Below are 17389 nucleotides of genomic sequence, written 5' to 3' on the forward strand. Positions count from 1 at the left end.
TTATCGGTTATAGGGTTCATCAAAAGGGATACCATTGTTTTGACCCAGTTACTCATAAAATGTACACCACCATGGACTGTGACTTTTTTGAGACTGAATACTATTTCCACCATCTTAGCCGTTAGGGGGGAGAGTGCCATAGACAATCTAAGTTGGCTTTCATAGCCGAGTTTAACAACTGGTCCTCCAAAACAAGTAGGCAATACCATCGAGACTGTCATCCATGGAGTACAACCAGATCAGCCACTCCACTTATCTGAGGATCCAGTTTAGGATATGGTTGACATAAGTCCTATACATATCCCTAGCTCTGAGCAAATAGCTCTTTGTGATGTAGAGACTCCTTGTGATGCAAATTCCCAATCAACTCCTGAAAGGAGTACTAGTAGCTCCCCAGGAATCATAGAAGTCAGAGAAAGCTATCAGTTACCTCCTCGAAGCACAAGGGAGTTCCACAAAAGAGATATGATCCTGAATTTGAGGCTCAAAGATCAAAATATCCAGTACAAAGAGCAACGAAGAAAATATGTCCCAAACAGCCATAGCCTTTACTGCATCCTTATATTCTGTCGATATTCCCAAAACTTCTAAAGAACCCCTAAATGATGAGAGATGGCGGCAAGCCATGGAAGACGAATACTCAGTATTACAAAAATGACAAATGGGAGAAATGTGTCCTTCCAAAGGGAAAGAAGAAGGTAAGTTGTAAATGGGTGTTCTCAATCAAACATAAAGTTGATGGGTCTATTGAAAGATAGAAGGCTCGATAGCAAAGGGATATACTCACATATACGAAGTTGACTATTTCGAGACTTTTTCCCCGGTAGCCAACATAGACACTATTCGAGTCTTGTTCTCAATTGCAGCCAACAAAGAATGGCCTCTATATCAGTTTGATGTGAAAAATGCGTTTCTTCATGGTAGTATTGAGGAAGAAGTGTATATGGAAGCCCCATCAGGATATTCCAAAGAGTTCAAGGAAGGCGAGGCATGCAAGTTAAAAAAGACTCTTTATGGCTTAAGACAATCACCAAGAGCTTGTGCACCAATTGCAAACTTACACAAAGTCTTATCAAAGGCTTGGGTGTCAACTGCTTTAGTCAAGATATCGGCCAATTGATCTTTCGATCTTACAAAGGGAATTTTGTAACCTTGTTCTCTAGCTTTTCTTTAATGAAATGTCTTTCAATCTCCACATGCTTGCTTCTGTCATGTTGCATCGAATTCTCTGAGAAGTTGATAGCTGCCTTATTATCACAATATAGCTCACATGCTGTCGTTTGTGGAAAACCAAGCTCATTCATGATCTTTCGAATCCAGAGGATTTTAGTGATTCCTTTAGCGATCCCTCTAAACTCTGCCTCTGCGCTTGATAGAGCCACAACCTTTTGTTTCTTACTTCTCCAGGTCACTAGATTTTCACCAACCAGAGTAAAGTATCCTGAAGTGGATTTTCTACCATCACGATCTCCAGCCCATTATGCATCTATGTAGGCAATCAAATCAAGACGATGCTATGTCTGGTCTTGTGTGAGCCAAATAGATAAGCTTTCCCACCATTTTCTAATATTTTTCTCTGTCGACCAGTTTCGCCCCCTCAAGGATCTGAAGACCATGGTTCGTTACAATCGGTGTCTCAGCCGGTTTGCAATCTAGCATTTCATTTTCTGCCAATAAATCAAGAATGTACTTTCTTTGGTGAATGAAGATCCCTTGCTTCGATCTCAGAACCTCAATGCCAAGAAAGTATTTGCGATTGCCCAAGTCTTTCATCTCGAATTCTTTGAATAACTTCTCCTTTAACTCAATGATTTCTTTTTCATCATTTCCAGTAATAATCATATCATCGACATAGATTATTAAAAAAGTTATCTTATCTCTTACTCCCTTTAGGAATAAAGCGTGATCTGAGTCACTCTGTCTGTATCTGAACTTCTTCATTGCCTTGGTAAATCTTCCAATTTCCCTTAATTCTAGGAACCAAATATGGTTAATGGAATATTATAGGCTGTAAATTAGCCTTGTTTGTGTATGAATTAAAGACTATAACAACAATTATAAATAATAAAAATTGAGTATTCATACCCAAAATAATTTTCGCTTAAAGTTTTATCACATTTGAAGGAAAAGATTTTTCCCACCCTCTCCAAAAGTAAATTTATACCCAAAATGAGTAAACTAATTGCTATTTGATCCATTTTTCATTACGTTTAAACCAATTCTTCCACATTTCTAACAATCAAAATCCTTTGATCATCTATCTAATTAACTTTGTTTTTTCTACTTTTACTTTTATTTACCCTTTAAATACAGACCATAACAATTAAAAATACATTAAAAAAAGAAAGATAGGGTGTTTGATCTTGACATATTTTGGTTTTCATGGAGACCAAATTTTCAAACCAAATGCAATTAAGTTAAGAGAAATATAAACATATTACGTAGACCAAAAACTCTTGGTAGATCACCACTAAATATAGTAAATACCTGAAGCATACATGTCAAAACAGCATGTAGGTCAAGTATTAAATGAGATTATTTATAGTGTTCATGTCTTCTTTATTTAGAATCGGTTTGTGTCCGATTTGTGTTGAGTTTGGGTCAATACAACGAATCAAGGTTATTATATATTTTTTTCTTATCATTAAACTTTCGTATCCGCTTATAATTTGATAGCTCATAATAATAGTGTTATGTATCAATTTGTCAATTATAAACTTAAGCGAGATAAATAAAATACTTTTACAAAATAAAAGTATTACTTTTAAAAAAACAAATTAGTCAATTAAGAGTAAAATTAGTAGATTTTATTGGAAAATTAGATCCCTCCGATAATAAAAACTGCATTATTATCATTAGAATAACATCAATATCCACTCTATTATACTCCCTCCTATTCCTCTTAGGAGTCCCATTTAACTTTTTACGGATTTTAAGGAGAGTCAAAATGGGACCCTAAGGGTAGGAAAATGAGTGGTATTATGAGTCTTTAATATAAGGATTAAAGAATTAATAATTCCCACCAATTTCAAGCATTTTGTAGCCCAATTTAAAAATTGATTTTTTTGACACCAAAAGTCTGAACTTTTTTTTCAATTTAAGACCAAAATTACATCGATCATCTACTTAACTCCGAAAGTACTTAAATAAGTCTTACGTTTACAATAATTTTTGGACAAAAGTACTAAAGAAAATTAAATACATCAGTTACGGTATCTCAGATGACCTTCTCAATTCTTCGACAGCTTCGGTGTAGTTGCAGTCGTTACTGATCATGTGTGCGGATTTTTTTTGCGATCATTGACTTCAGATTTTCCAAATTACCAAAAATGACGCATTAATAATTTCTTAAATAGCCATCGAATTTTCAATTTAAAAAAATTCATCACATTACCCAAATTTATTTAAAACCCCAAATTACAATGTCCAAAAAAAAAATGAAATCCGAAACTGCCACCAATAAAAGAAACCCAAAATGATGTCTGGCGCCAATTAAAACTCAAAATTATCAAAACACACAGCAAAATAAAAATAGGAGTGCCTAAAACATCTATCAGTTACAATTAGGCGCCAAAAATGAAATGTAAAACAATAAAATTATCAATCATTACATGAAAAACAGAAACAATAAATAGACCAAACACGTACAACTCAATAATTACACACCCATCTAAAAAAATGGCTCCTTCAAAAAACCTAAGTACTCAACAAAGAACACAAATAAGGCAGAAGCTACTGTCTGCATTAAATAAGAAAGGCAAACCAGTGCTAGGCACAATCAATGCACTTGTCACTGAGTTTCAAGTGTGTAGGAAAACAATCACACGTTTGTGGAATGAAATGAAGAAGCAGATCAGGAATAACAACACAGTGATTAACCTCAACAGCAAGAGTGTGGGCAAACAAGCACCAGACAAAATTCAATTCGAAGAAGAAAAATTTAAGGCCATCACATATGAACTCAAGTGTACTCAGCATTTAGTAGCAAAACAGATGGAGGAGTCACAAACAACGGTGTGTAGGTGGAAGAAGAACAAAGTCACAAGAAAGCACACAAACGCAATCAAACCGACTTTAAATGAAAACAACAAGCCACATAGGTTCAGTTTTACATCATCTAAATGTGAATATGTTGAACAAAATGATTCATTCAACTTTAAGCCATATACTAACATTGTTCACATAGATAAAAACATTTATATCTAACCCGAGAGACACAAACTTATTACCTAGCTCTGGATGAAGTAGAACCACATAGAGAGTGTCAATCTAAGAGGTTCATTCCCAAAATCATGTTCATTCCCAGTTATGGCTGTGAATAATGCATTTCAGAATCTAAGTCCACAATGTTTAAGGTTTGTATTCATCACTTTACAAGCTTGTATGATAGAGGTCAAAAAAAGACAAAGGGGATTTGACTATCACATTCCTCACATGAACAAAACAAGGGCAGCAAGGGAAAGCACTTTACCAGATTACCTAAGCATTGAAAAACAATTGGTTGTTGATTCACTTCAACATTTATTTACAAAGCTAAGTATAGAAAAAATTAATCAGTTAGTGGAACTAATTGGCTATGCAGGGGGGATTGAACAAGGGACTATGCAAGTCAATGGCAATGTTGACATGGGAATGTACAATTAACAAAAAACAGCAACAACCAATTTTAACCACAACATCATTATTTTTGGGAGCATCAAAGCAAAACCAACATAACAGAAATCAACATATAAACAACAAAACAGCAACCAACACATATTTTTGGGAAGAAGTTGAGCAACAACAGCACAGAACAGCAGTCCATGAAGAACAACAGCCAACAAAACATTAACCAACACAGCAACATGTTTCAAATGTAAATCCTTTTGATTTTGAACATATTTTTGGGATCTTAAACATGGGATGTTTTAGATGCAAACAACAAATAAAAAAATTTATGTTGTTTTCAATGAAACATTTGTATTCATATATTCATAAATGAAAAAATTGGTTGTTTCAGTACTCTCAGGTACGCTTGTTTATTTTTTTAAAATCATTGCATGGAAAATTGAACATATTTGTGCTTAAAGCGTTGGAAAACAATCCAAACCCCGTTTGTTGATTTATGGTGGCTAAACATTGCTCTCACTTAAAGATCACAGAACAATGGAATAAAATGCATCAAAAAACGTTTATATTAAAAATCATCAACAATCAATATCAACATGCACCAACACGAACATAAACTCACTTGAGAAAGGACCAAGCTTATCAAGCCAATCTTCTTCTTCACAATCAGTATTTGAAAAAACAGCATCAATGGAAGAATATTCACGATCAGGATACATATTAGGCTCAGGTGTATAAATGGCTTTACCTTTAGAGTCAAGTTCTCTTCCCCACTTGGGACCAGTCTCAACAGAAATTGAGTCATCATAGTAATCAAAAGACTCTTCCTCAAACGACTTCAGACCAGATCTAGAGTTTTCATCATCGAACCCCTACAACTCAATCTTAGTAGGCGATTTTGGGGATTCTAAGATAATCAGAAGTACGCGAGTTATTGTTTTTCATGGGTGAGTTGAATGGCGAGTTAGGGTTCTTCAAGGGTGAGGTCGAAGGCGACTGAGGGTTTTTCGCTGGAGATTTCAAAGGCGAAATGTGATTTGCCATGAGAAGAGATAAAAGAACACGAAAGTACAAAAGAAGATGAAGAAGACACAACCCAAATCTAGAGTTATTAGAGGAAGATAATGAAGAAAGAATCCAGAATTAGGATTGAAGACAGAACAAGAGTACATGAAAGGGGGATATGGATGGGTAGGGTTTAGGGTTAAAAAGGGAGGAAGTGGTTAATGGGTGGGTAGATTAATTAGGTTTAAGATGTTTTGATTAATGAAAAGGGTGATCAATTAGTATGGGTAATGGGGGGGGGGGGGGGGGGGGGGGGTATAATTGAAAGTAACATATGCTTACTAAGGGCATAAAGGTTAAAAAAACATACTAAAAATGAAAATGGGACAATTAACGTAACTTAACCATAAAAGGAAATGGGACACATAAGAGGAATAAGAGGGAGTAATATTTTTTGTCCTGCTTACTTTTAAATTATTTAAAAAGTTATCACATTTAATATCTTTACTATAATATTAATAATAAAAATATTTATTTATTAGACAAAAAAACCGAGTTAAAAATTTAAATTTAAAAATTGACTAGAAGTAGCAAGTGCAAGTTAATTTAAATTGAAAAATATTTGCACTTATTACTTTTTTTTGTTTATTTTACAATACTTATACTCTTTTCATTTATGGTAAAAAACATCAGCTTTTTTTTGAGTAGTGGTAAAAAACATCAGCTCAATAATTCTAAATTGTAATTTGTACTCATACTTTACTCTTATTTATCACCTCTCATTACTTTTTCACCTATTATCTAAAGAGAGATAAAATAAATAAAAATGAATTAAAAATAACTTTTTAAATTTTTATGCCACAAATAATTGGAAACGGGAAAGTATATAAAAAGAAAACTATTACACAGTTAGTTGAGGGTTTTCCAAAACGAGGCAACCACAGAAAGAGAAAAACATGTGTAAAATCACAAAAATAATGCAAATAATTCCAGCTTTCTTCCAATTAGTCTTGACAGCATCAGCTAAACCTGCCTTACATGATTGACAATTGAAGCAAAGAACATCTTTGTCATTTCCCCATTTGTTGCAGTCTTCATTTGTGTAGTTGTCTTCTTTGGGTTTTGTCCATTCTGTTGGGCTCTTGTATTTGAATTCGCAATCATTTGATGGCTTGCAACAACCAGACTGCCCATCGAGTATTTCACTTCTATTATTATCAGTTTAATTATGATTATCCAACACTATAATATTAGGGCGAATTCAGAAAAAAAATAAATTATAACCTCCGCCAATATAAATATATTTAATTAAAATATATAAATTGCATAATTTATCTATTTTATTAAAAAAAATACAAGAAATAATACAACTTTTTACTTTTTTTTTCATATAATAATAATAACTTTTGATTAACCATGAATAATATCAATTTATAGAAGTGTTTCCCTAAAATAATTCTAACATGTTAAAAATCAAACTATAGGAAATTATATGACAAAAAATTGGTAAATTAGCTAATAAACTAAAATTGGTATTATTCTAGTAAAAAACTGATTTTTCGTTTATTAGTTAAAAAAAGTGTAAATTAATATTTCATTTCTACCATGTATAGAAAAGCTATTTAATTAGCATTAGTACTCCATCCCAATGAATTTCTTATTTTTATTATATTTCATCCTAAAAAATTTGTCTTATTTTTAATTTTGGTTATCACTCTGTTAATTTTACTCTTTATAATCTCTCTTATTTCTAAATATCTTTTTATCGTTATTGACACTATTAATCGTTCAAACTTATTTTATATATTTCGGTTAATATGTAATGTGATTTTATTTAAATCATTTAATCACTAATTTTTATAATATTAAATTTTAAGAATTTTTATATGGGCATAATTATACAGCCTTAAGGGCTATATATGTTATTTTTATAAATAATTAAAATAATATATCAAATTGTGTAACAAGTTAAATGTAAGAAAAAAATAAGAAAGTATGTAATTTCCTCGTAGACACCATCATTCCAAATTGCTAGCCCAAAGTCACGTGGCAATACAGTAGAGTGCAGTACAATGTACTACAATACTCAATAACAAAATAAAAAAAAGAATACAAAAAGAAACAATTTAAACTCATGATTTTAAATTTAGGTGTTACTAAATTTCGCCATCCCTCTTTATTTTATCGCTACCCTTCCTCCAAATAAAATTACGAATTTGCCCCTAAATTTTTAAAAATTATAATTTTACCACTCCCTATAAATTTCTTATTTATAATAATAATAATAATAATAATAATTATTAAAAAATTGGCGATTGAACCGGGGTTCAATCGTCCAATTTTGTGCAATTCACTTTTTTTTTTCCTTTTTGAATAATAATAATTATTTTTAATTTTATTATTATTATTATTTATTATTATTACTATTATTATTATTAATTCATTTATATTATTATTATTATTATTATTATTATTATTATTATTTAAAAGAATATAAAAAAGTTAATAATATTATTATTGTTGTTATTAATATTATTATTAATTATTATTATTATTATTATTATTATTATTGTTATTAATATAAATTTTTCAAAAAGAAAAAAAAAAGTGAATCGCCCAAAATTGGGTGGTTGGACTCCAGTTCAATCGCCAGTTTTTTGGCGATTGAACCGAGGTCCAATCGCCCGGTTCTGGGCGATTCAATTTTTTTCTTTTTGAATAATAATTATTATTTTTAATTTTATTATTATTATTATTATTATTATTAATTTTATTTATATTCTTTTTGAAGAATTTAAAAAAGTTAATTATTATTATTATTGTTGTTATTGATATTATTATTATTATTATTATTATTATTATTATTATTATAAATAAGAAATTTGTAAGGAGCGGTAAAATTGTAATTTTTTAAAATTCAGAGGCAAATTTGTAATTTCATTTAGAAGGAGGTGACGATAAAATGAAAAGGGTGGCGAAGTTTAAGCATTGGGTTAAATTTTTAATTAATCAAACTTTTGTTTTTTTCACTCTCTGTCCTTCGTTCTCTTTTTTTCTGTTCTATTTTTTGGAAAGCTTTAGTTTTTAGATTCAAAACAACACTAATTTTTGAACATCAATGGAGAAAAATACCATCAATGGAGAATTAAGGTTTCAGATTTCAAAGGTCTTTTTTTTTTATTTTCTCTTGTCTTTTCACTTCACAAAATTAAATTTTCATATTTCTCCTTGAATTTAATTTGGATCATTTTGATAGATGATTTTTATGCTTTTTTATTCAACTTTATCCCTCTTCTTGGCTATCAGTTTTCTTCTATTTGGTTTCTTAACAGTGATTTATTCTTTAACTTTTCATTCTTTTCTTTTATTTATTTGAGCTTCACATTAAGATTTAAAATTTTTCATCTTTTCATATCCCGGGCCACGGCCCAGGTTCAGATTCGCCCTGCTACTATGTATTATCAATTAATCAGGGCCGTCTCCGAACTTTTTAGGCCCTGAACGAAGTTAAAATGACAAGATAACCTAATAAATATATTTCAATTAATAACGATGAAAAAGTAGAAAAAATTTCAAATGATACCCATTAGGCTACTAACTAATAACCCATAATTAATAATTAAGGTAATGATTAATTGTCATTAAAAATGGGAAAAAAATTTAAAAAAAATTTTAATCAAATAATTCGAATATATTAAAAAATTTAAACCCTCAAAAGAAGAAGGTTTAGAGCGTCACTCATGCTGCTCATATTTTGAGCGGGAGTTGCAATTAATACAATAATAATATTTCTAATAATATGAAAGTAGAATAATTAAGTATGGTATGTACCTCAATTGAAGACAATTTGTTAGAGTAGAATTGATGTTGGGTATTGTCACCAAACTTATCACTAAACTTAGAACAAACTTGACTCTTATAAATACAAGTTTTAAGTTGATTCCAATGCTTAGTGTTATCAACCCTTTTTTTAAGCCAAGAAGAGTAATCCTCCAACCTATACTCTTTATAACCTCTTCTAGCCAAAGGCTCACCACCTCCTTTCGCGCTTACAACAAGCGCGAAAATGGAGTAGCCTAAGAGGGTTGTTAGAAGGAGGAACATTATGTAGCCGTGGCAGCAAAGTTGTAGCCCCTTAAGACGAACTGCACACAATATACCGGCAGCACTGAAAAACAAGATCAGGGCTCCTAGGGTGATTATGGGAGCATTTAGATAGAACTCACACTCGGTGCCTACCTCTTGTTTTAGTAGACTTCCTATTACTAAGATTGGAACTCCTAACAAGAAGGTGATTACGCTTGTGCATATGTATATTTGAATGCTCTTTTTAGAGTATAGGAAGTATGCCATTGGGAACTCTGGCCTCACAGGAATACTTGTGTAACATGTGGAGTTATTGAGTTGGCTTGCTATATAAGCTATTTGTATATTATTTGTACATAAAATATGAATCCATATTTTATATGGGTTGAATTCACTTAAAAAGGGTCACTAGGTTCAATTTAAACACATTTCTTGTATGAGACGATCTCTGTCATGAGATATGTCTTATATTTTGGTTAAATAGCCTAATAAATAGAAATTTTTAGCTTATACCTTTCTTGTTTTGAGGTCGTCTCACCGTGAGACAGTCTCATACAAGACGGACTGTTAAACACAAAACCTCATCATACATACACACTCATGGGGCAAGTAAAAAGATTTTTTTCATTTGATTTTTGCCTCTCCAAAGGGAAGATTGAAATTTCACTCTCTAAACTAGAGGTGTGCATTCGGGTGATCGGGTCCATTTCGGATAGGTGTCATTCAATTCGGTTGTATTATGGATCGATTATTTTTCAGCTGTGTGTTACAAAGGGTCACACTCGGGTCGAGTCGGTTAGTCACGGTTCGGTTGGAGATCGGTTATTCAAGCTATCGGGTTAGCATCGGTTCGGTGTCGGGTGAAGTTCGTGTCGAGTGTCAATCGGTCTCAGGTTGTCATCGATTACTAATTGGTTCGATTTTGTAGGGTACAGATCGGGTCCGGGTTTCTTTTTTTTTTTTAACAGTATTCGGCTACGTATTATTAATTACTACTGATCGAATCAATATCTGTCATTTTTTAATTGATGACAAGAATCCCCTTACTTAAAGCAAAATAGTTAAAATACAAATCAATTAGTAATCATTATTACTTTGTTGCCTTTACTTGTTTGACCGAAAATTAAAATTATAATGGTCTATCAATTTTAATCTAATTCGATTAAAAGTAGTTAAATAAACATTGACCATTGATTATCAACTCTAAACATCTAAAATCATGTATTTATAAAATTTAATTTATTAAAATATCTAACACTTTATTAGATTAACTAATAAGATGATTGAATGAGTCTATCATACTTCTATGTTAAAAATTAGTTCAAGTTTACAGCAATTCGATCTAAAATTCGTTCGGGTTACGTCGGTTTTAGCCGGATAGAATTCGGTTTCGAGTATGATTCGGGTCGGATATGACTCGGGTCGGTCATTCTTAGATTCGATAATCTCGGTTAATGGTTATGTGTCGATTACAAAAATTGGTTACAGCTCAGGTTCAGCTTTTCCATTTTCAATTGTCAACCGGTTCGGATACAATTTCGGTTCGAGTAGTGTCGATTCGATAAACCAAAAAAAGGAACACATTTTCGGGTCGATTTACTTCCGGTTTCGGTTCGGGTTTTCGAGTCGGGTCACTTTTGAACAGCTCTAGGGATAGTGGATAGGGCGATCTATGTAGCATTCATACTTCTGGCCCAAAAAACTCTTATGTAAGGAAACGTGTTACTAGAGGTGTTCATTCGGGTGATCGGGTCGGTTTCGAACGGGTGTCATTTGATTCGGTTGTATTATGGATCGGTTATTTTTCGGCTGTGTGTTACAAAGGGTCACAGTCGGTTAGTCGCAGTTCGGTTGGAGATCGGTTATTCAAGCTATCGAGTTAGCATCGGTTCAGTGTCGGGTGAAGTTCGTGTCGAGTGTCAATCGGTCTCAGGTTGTCATCGATTATTGAATGGTTCGATTTTGTAGGGTACAGATCGGGTCCAGGTTTCTTTTTTTTTTTTTAACAGTATTCAGCTACGTATTATTAATTACTATTGATCGAATCAATATCTGTCATTTTTTAATTGATGGCAAGATTCGCTTTACTTAAAGCAAAATAGTTAAAATACAAATCAATTAGTAATCATTATTACTTTGTTACTTTTACTTGTTTGACCGGAAATTAAAATTATAATGGTCTATCAATTTTAATCTAATTCGATTAAAAGTAGTTAAATAAATATTGACCATTGATTATTAACTCTAAACATCTAAAATCATGTATTTATAAAATTTAATTTATTAAAATATCTAACACTTTATTAGATTAACTAATAAGATGATTGAATGAGTCTATCATACTTCTATGTTAAAAATTAGTTCAAGTTTACAGCAGTTCGATCTAAAATTCGTTCGGGTTACGTCGGTTTTAGTCGGATAGAATTAGGTTTCGAGCATGATTCGGGTCGGATATGACTCGGGTCGGTCATTATTAGATTCGATAATCTCGGTTAATGGTTATTTGTCGATTACAAAAATTGGTTACAGCTCAGGTTCAGCTTTTCCATTTTCAATTTTCAACCGGTTCGGATACAATTTCGGTTCGGGTAGTGTCGGTTCGATAAACCAAAAAAAGGAACACATTTTTGGGTCGATTTACTTCCGGTTTCGGTTCGGATTTTCGAGTCGGGTCACTTTTGAACAGCTCTAGGGATAATGGATAGGGCGATCTATGTAGCATTCACACTTCTGGCCCAAAGAACTCTTATGTGAGGAAATGTGTTACTAGAGGTGTTCATTCGGGTGATCGGGTCGGTTTTGAACGGGTGTCATTTGATTCGGTTGTATTATGGATCGGTTATTTTTCGGCTGTGTGTTACAAAGGGTCACACTCGGGTCGAGTCGGTTAGTCACGGTTCGGGTTGAGATCGATTATTCAAGCTATGGAGTTAACATCGGTTCGGTGTCGGTTGAAGTTCGTGTCGAGTGTCAATCGGTCTCAGGTTGTCATCGATTACTAATTGGTTCGGTTTATTGGGGTACACATCGGGTTCAGGTTTTTTTTTTAACAGAATTCGGCTACGTATTATTAATTACTATTGATCGAATCAATATCTGTCATTTTTTAATTGATGGCAAGATTCGCTTTACTTAAAGCAAAATTGTTAAAATACAAATCAATTAGTAATCATTATTACTTTGTTACTTTTACTTGTTTGACCGGAAATTAAAATTATAATGATCTATCAATTTATATCTAATTCGATTAAAAGTAGTTAAATAAACATTGACCATTGATTATTAACTCTAAACATCTGAAACCATGTATTTATAAAATTTAATTTATTAAAATATCTAATACTTTATTAGATTAACTAATAAGATGATTGAATATGAGTCTATCATACTTCTATGTTAAAAATTGGTTCAAGTTTACAGCAGTTCGATCTAAAATTCGTTCGGATTAAGTCGGTTTTAGCCAAATAGAAATCGGGTCGGTCATTATTAGGTTCGATAATCTCGGTTAATGGTTATTTCTCGATTACAAAAATCGTTTACAGCTCAGGTTCAGCTTTCCCATTTTCGATTGTCAACCGGTTCGGGTACAATTTCGGTTTGGGTACTGTTGGTTCGATAAATCTTAAAAAAGAACATATTTTCGGGTCGATTAACCTTCAGTTTCGGTTTGGGTTTTCAAGTCGGATTACGTTTGAATAGCTCTAGTCACTAGTCACTAGTCACTAGTCACTTCCTCTTCTTCTCCTTGCCAGAGTACTAATAAATTAATACATATATACTACCTTACCCCAATAACAAATAAAGATTATTTTATTCCCTTCATTATTTAATGGAATTGTCATAAGTAATGTACTGGAAATTAAAAAAATATAGAATTTTTTAAATAGTTAATATATTATTTAATTTAATAATAAATTTGATGAAGGAAAAGTGAGGTCTATAAACGTTTAAAAAATATGAAAAAATTGTTAGTGGACAAAATATAGGGACCATAATTAATTAAAAAATATTTTTATAAAATTAGTGAAAAACATGTGGAGACAAAAAAATTATAAAAATATTAGAAGGAAGTAAATAGAAGATATATGAAAAACCATAAGAATTATTAAAATATTAAATGAAAATACACAAACTTATTTTTACCTAAATTTGTAATACAAATAAAAATATTTTTTACGAGAACAACAAATAGAATATTTTGAAATGTTAAATAAAATTTTTTTTAAGAACCCAAAAAGTATATAAAATAGGTGTCTTGGAAACAATAAAAACGAACAAAATAATTAAAGTGGATTACTTGCATTTTTTATAATGGTTAAGATTCCCTTCACACCCTAAAATTCTTGGATTATGGGAAATTAAAGTGGACTATAACATCACTTGGTCAACGCTTGATTAATTTTAGGCATGATTTTGGCTCTAGATGCGAGAGTATAGATATGAATTTGATAGGTAATAGTTGACTATAAGTATTAAAATTTAAAAGTACTAGTATGTCTTAGGGATAGTGGATAAGGTGATCTATGTTGCATTCACATTTCTGGTCCAAAGAACTCTTATGTGAAGAAATGTGTTAGTCTAAACACTAGTGCATCATTATATAGTTGATATGTGGGTACTAACTTAGGCATCGGAGGCACCTTCCTCGGGCCCTGAGTGCACCCCTGAGGTTCTTGGTGTTATTTTGTAGGAATTGAATGATTTTTATTTCACTCAATCACCGTTTTATCACCACAAACATTTTTTATTAGATTATTTTCTACTTTTAATGGAACATATATTCGGTCTTTATGGTCAACTATCTCTTGCTTTTCTTATAATCATGCATCAAGGTGAATCAAACATATTTGAACGGAATATTTATCTCTTAATCTCACTATAAAAAGTAAATATACAAACTAAAATTTCCAAATAATTCATAATAGTTGGAAATTGAATTACCTACCAACACATGTTAGTCGCAATTTCCAACAAAATTCCTACCAAAATGTCGTCAATCAAAATTTTGACTAAATTTTCTACTGCTCCATCCTATTAGCCGAAACTCATAATTATAAAAACTCATAATTAAGTATTGTATGAATACTAACCATCTGTGATATATTAAAAATAAAAATAATATAATCATATCAAATATATAATCAATTTTTTATTATTTCGTAGGAAATATTTCACATGAATTAATATTTCACAATAACATAAAATATTCCAAATATAATCAACACTATGAAAGGGAGAGATTAGTTTTTAATGATACTAATTCGGAATAATCATTAAATTATATAAGGTTTGACTATATGATATAGTCCACTTTAATGGCCCATAATTCTAGGATCTTAGGCTGCGAAAAGATTCTTCTCCATTTAGAAAAATACAAGTAATCCACTTTAATTCTTTTGTTGATTTTATTGTTTCCCATTCACCTATTTATAAAATAAAAAATAATCTTTTTTATTTATAAATTATACTACTTTTTTTTTCTGCTCGTTTACTTTTTGCACAATTTTTTAAAATAGAATTTTGAGTATCAATATCTCTAAATATGCATATTTAAAAATATAATTAAAAAGCAATATACATTAAGAGGAATCTAACAAGATCTCACATGAATAAATTTTATCTACCAAATATGTCTTAAAAACTTTAATTAAATATCTCTCTTCTTAAGGTATAATATTTTAGATAGAAAAAACATTAAATAACGAATAAAGTAATTAACAACAGAAAATCCATTGTCCAAATCTAGAATTAATTTAAAACATTTCTTCTAACCATATTCTTTAGTCACCACCATGATCTAAAATAATGATTTTTACATTTTCTTGGTAAACTGCTACCCAGTGCCTTAGTACCTAACTACCTAAAACTAGATAGTGATTACTCACTGTTACCAAAACACGGAAACATGATTATTAAATTAATTATTAAAAGATATGTTACTAGTGATGGCCACGGTCTGGGTTGGGCCGGTTCCGTTCCGATTCCATCTGGTTTCGATTCCATGTGGAACCTAATTCGAACGTTTTCGGTTTCGGTTTCGGTTTCAGTTCCGGGCGGTTCCAAACCGTTCCTTGGCGGTTCATGAGGCGGTTTTGGCAATTCCAACACCCAGGTCGGACCATCGTTCCATTCTTATCTTTCCTTTAAATATAATATAAAAATACTATAATAATGCAGACGTACCTTTGATGATTACTTGATTATTAGCGAAATTCATTGCTCGTCATCGTTATTAAAATATTTACTAAAAAGAAGGAAAAAATTAAATTAATAAGAAACGATAAAGGTGATTAATAAAAAAAGAGAGAAAATGAACTTGAACCTAGTACTCGAAAGAATATTAAGCTGCCTACGTATCCCGAAGAAATCAATGCCCACGTAGTTCTTTGTAATACCTTTTTATTTATTTGTAGTTGTTGAATGTTGATTGATCGTTGTCTGATATTCATGATCCTATTCGTCTTCGTCATCATCATCTTGTTGGTTAGATGCTTCCGCTGGCTCTCCTCCTAACGATGATGCAGATGTATCCATCCTCATCCATGGATCATCATCGTCTTGATCATCATCGTTCTTGAGTCCTTGTGTTCGAAGCTCCGCTTGATCTCAATCTTTTTTGCAAACACATATTTGAATGGTATGTGGAGCAAGATGAGATCTTTTTTCATCTAGATCTCTTCTACCTATACTAAAAGCAGACTCCGACCCAATAGTAAAAGTAGGAATTGCAAGGATATCTTTTGCAATTCTCGATAATATGGGAAATTTTATTGATTTTTCTTTCATCTATTCTAAAATATTATAACTACCTTGTTTAATTTCAAAGTGATGTTTAAGATAATTATCTAGTTCTAAATATGAAGCGGAGGGTGAGGAAAAAGATGGCCTTACAAAACTATCATATTGGCTTATTATGTTAGCTATTATGGGATTATAATAAGTTGGACGTGCTGAGACGCTAGCACGCCTAGACGTATCGCGACTTGGGTTATATACATTAGAATAGTAATCATAAAGTTCTGCTAAAAGTTTTTTACAATTTCCAACATAATTATGTATATCACCAGGCGGGTGATCTAATGATTGGTAGTAAAATCCAATTAATTTAGTAAGGTTTTCCGTCTTAAAACATGGGTCTAAAATTGTCGCAATTCCACAAACAAAAGGAAAAATTTGTAAAATACGTCTTCCACCTGTCCATCATATATGCAAGAATCGACTTTAAAAATATATTAGTATCATTATGCGAATACTTAAGAAGATGATAAAAATAGTAATACATTCACTTATTACTAAGTGGACATTTGTTCGTAAACATATGAAAAAATCTTAGTTGTGTGGACATACGCTTCTAATATTTTCTGTACGCCTATAACTAGTTCCCATGTTTCATCACTTATACGGCTATCCGTACACTCAACATACAGTTGTTTTATAACTGGACGATAAGCAATAGTCTTTTTAAATAAATCATGGGTTGAGCCCCAACGTGTAGGAGTATCTAATGACCAATATACTTTTTTAGTTGATAACGGTCACATAATTGCTTATATCTTCTCTTTACCTATCCTAATATAAGCCACTTCACTATGTCCCTAATGGGATCTAATAAATCACTTAGTTGTCTAATACCTGCTTGGCAAGATAAGTGGTTGGTTTACAAGTAGAGCAAAATAGGAAGCATGAGTTT

General features: G+C 31.7%; 1 protein-coding gene across 1 annotated transcript; it reads right to left on the bottom strand.

The window, feature by feature from the left end:
* Positions 1 to 6470: 6470 nt before the first annotated feature.
* On the bottom strand, positions 6471 to 10016 carry LOC130820867 (tetraspanin-8-like). Its single transcript, XM_057686410.1, has 2 exons — positions 9445 to 10016; positions 6471 to 6799 (listed from the first exon to the last, which is right to left on the bottom strand). Exons 1-2 carry the CDS (start codon positions 9964 to 9966, stop codon positions 6515 to 6517), a joined length of 807 nt encoding a protein of 268 aa, XP_057542393.1. The 5' UTR covers positions 9967 to 10016; the 3' UTR covers positions 6471 to 6514.
* Between the last annotated feature and the right edge of the window lie 7373 nt (positions 10017 to 17389).

This window comes from Amaranthus tricolor, chromosome 8, assembly GCF_026212465.1.
Source record: "Amaranthus tricolor cultivar Red isolate AtriRed21 chromosome 8, ASM2621246v1, whole genome shotgun sequence".
NCBI classification, from domain to species: Eukaryota; Viridiplantae; Streptophyta; class Magnoliopsida; order Caryophyllales; family Amaranthaceae; genus Amaranthus; species Amaranthus tricolor.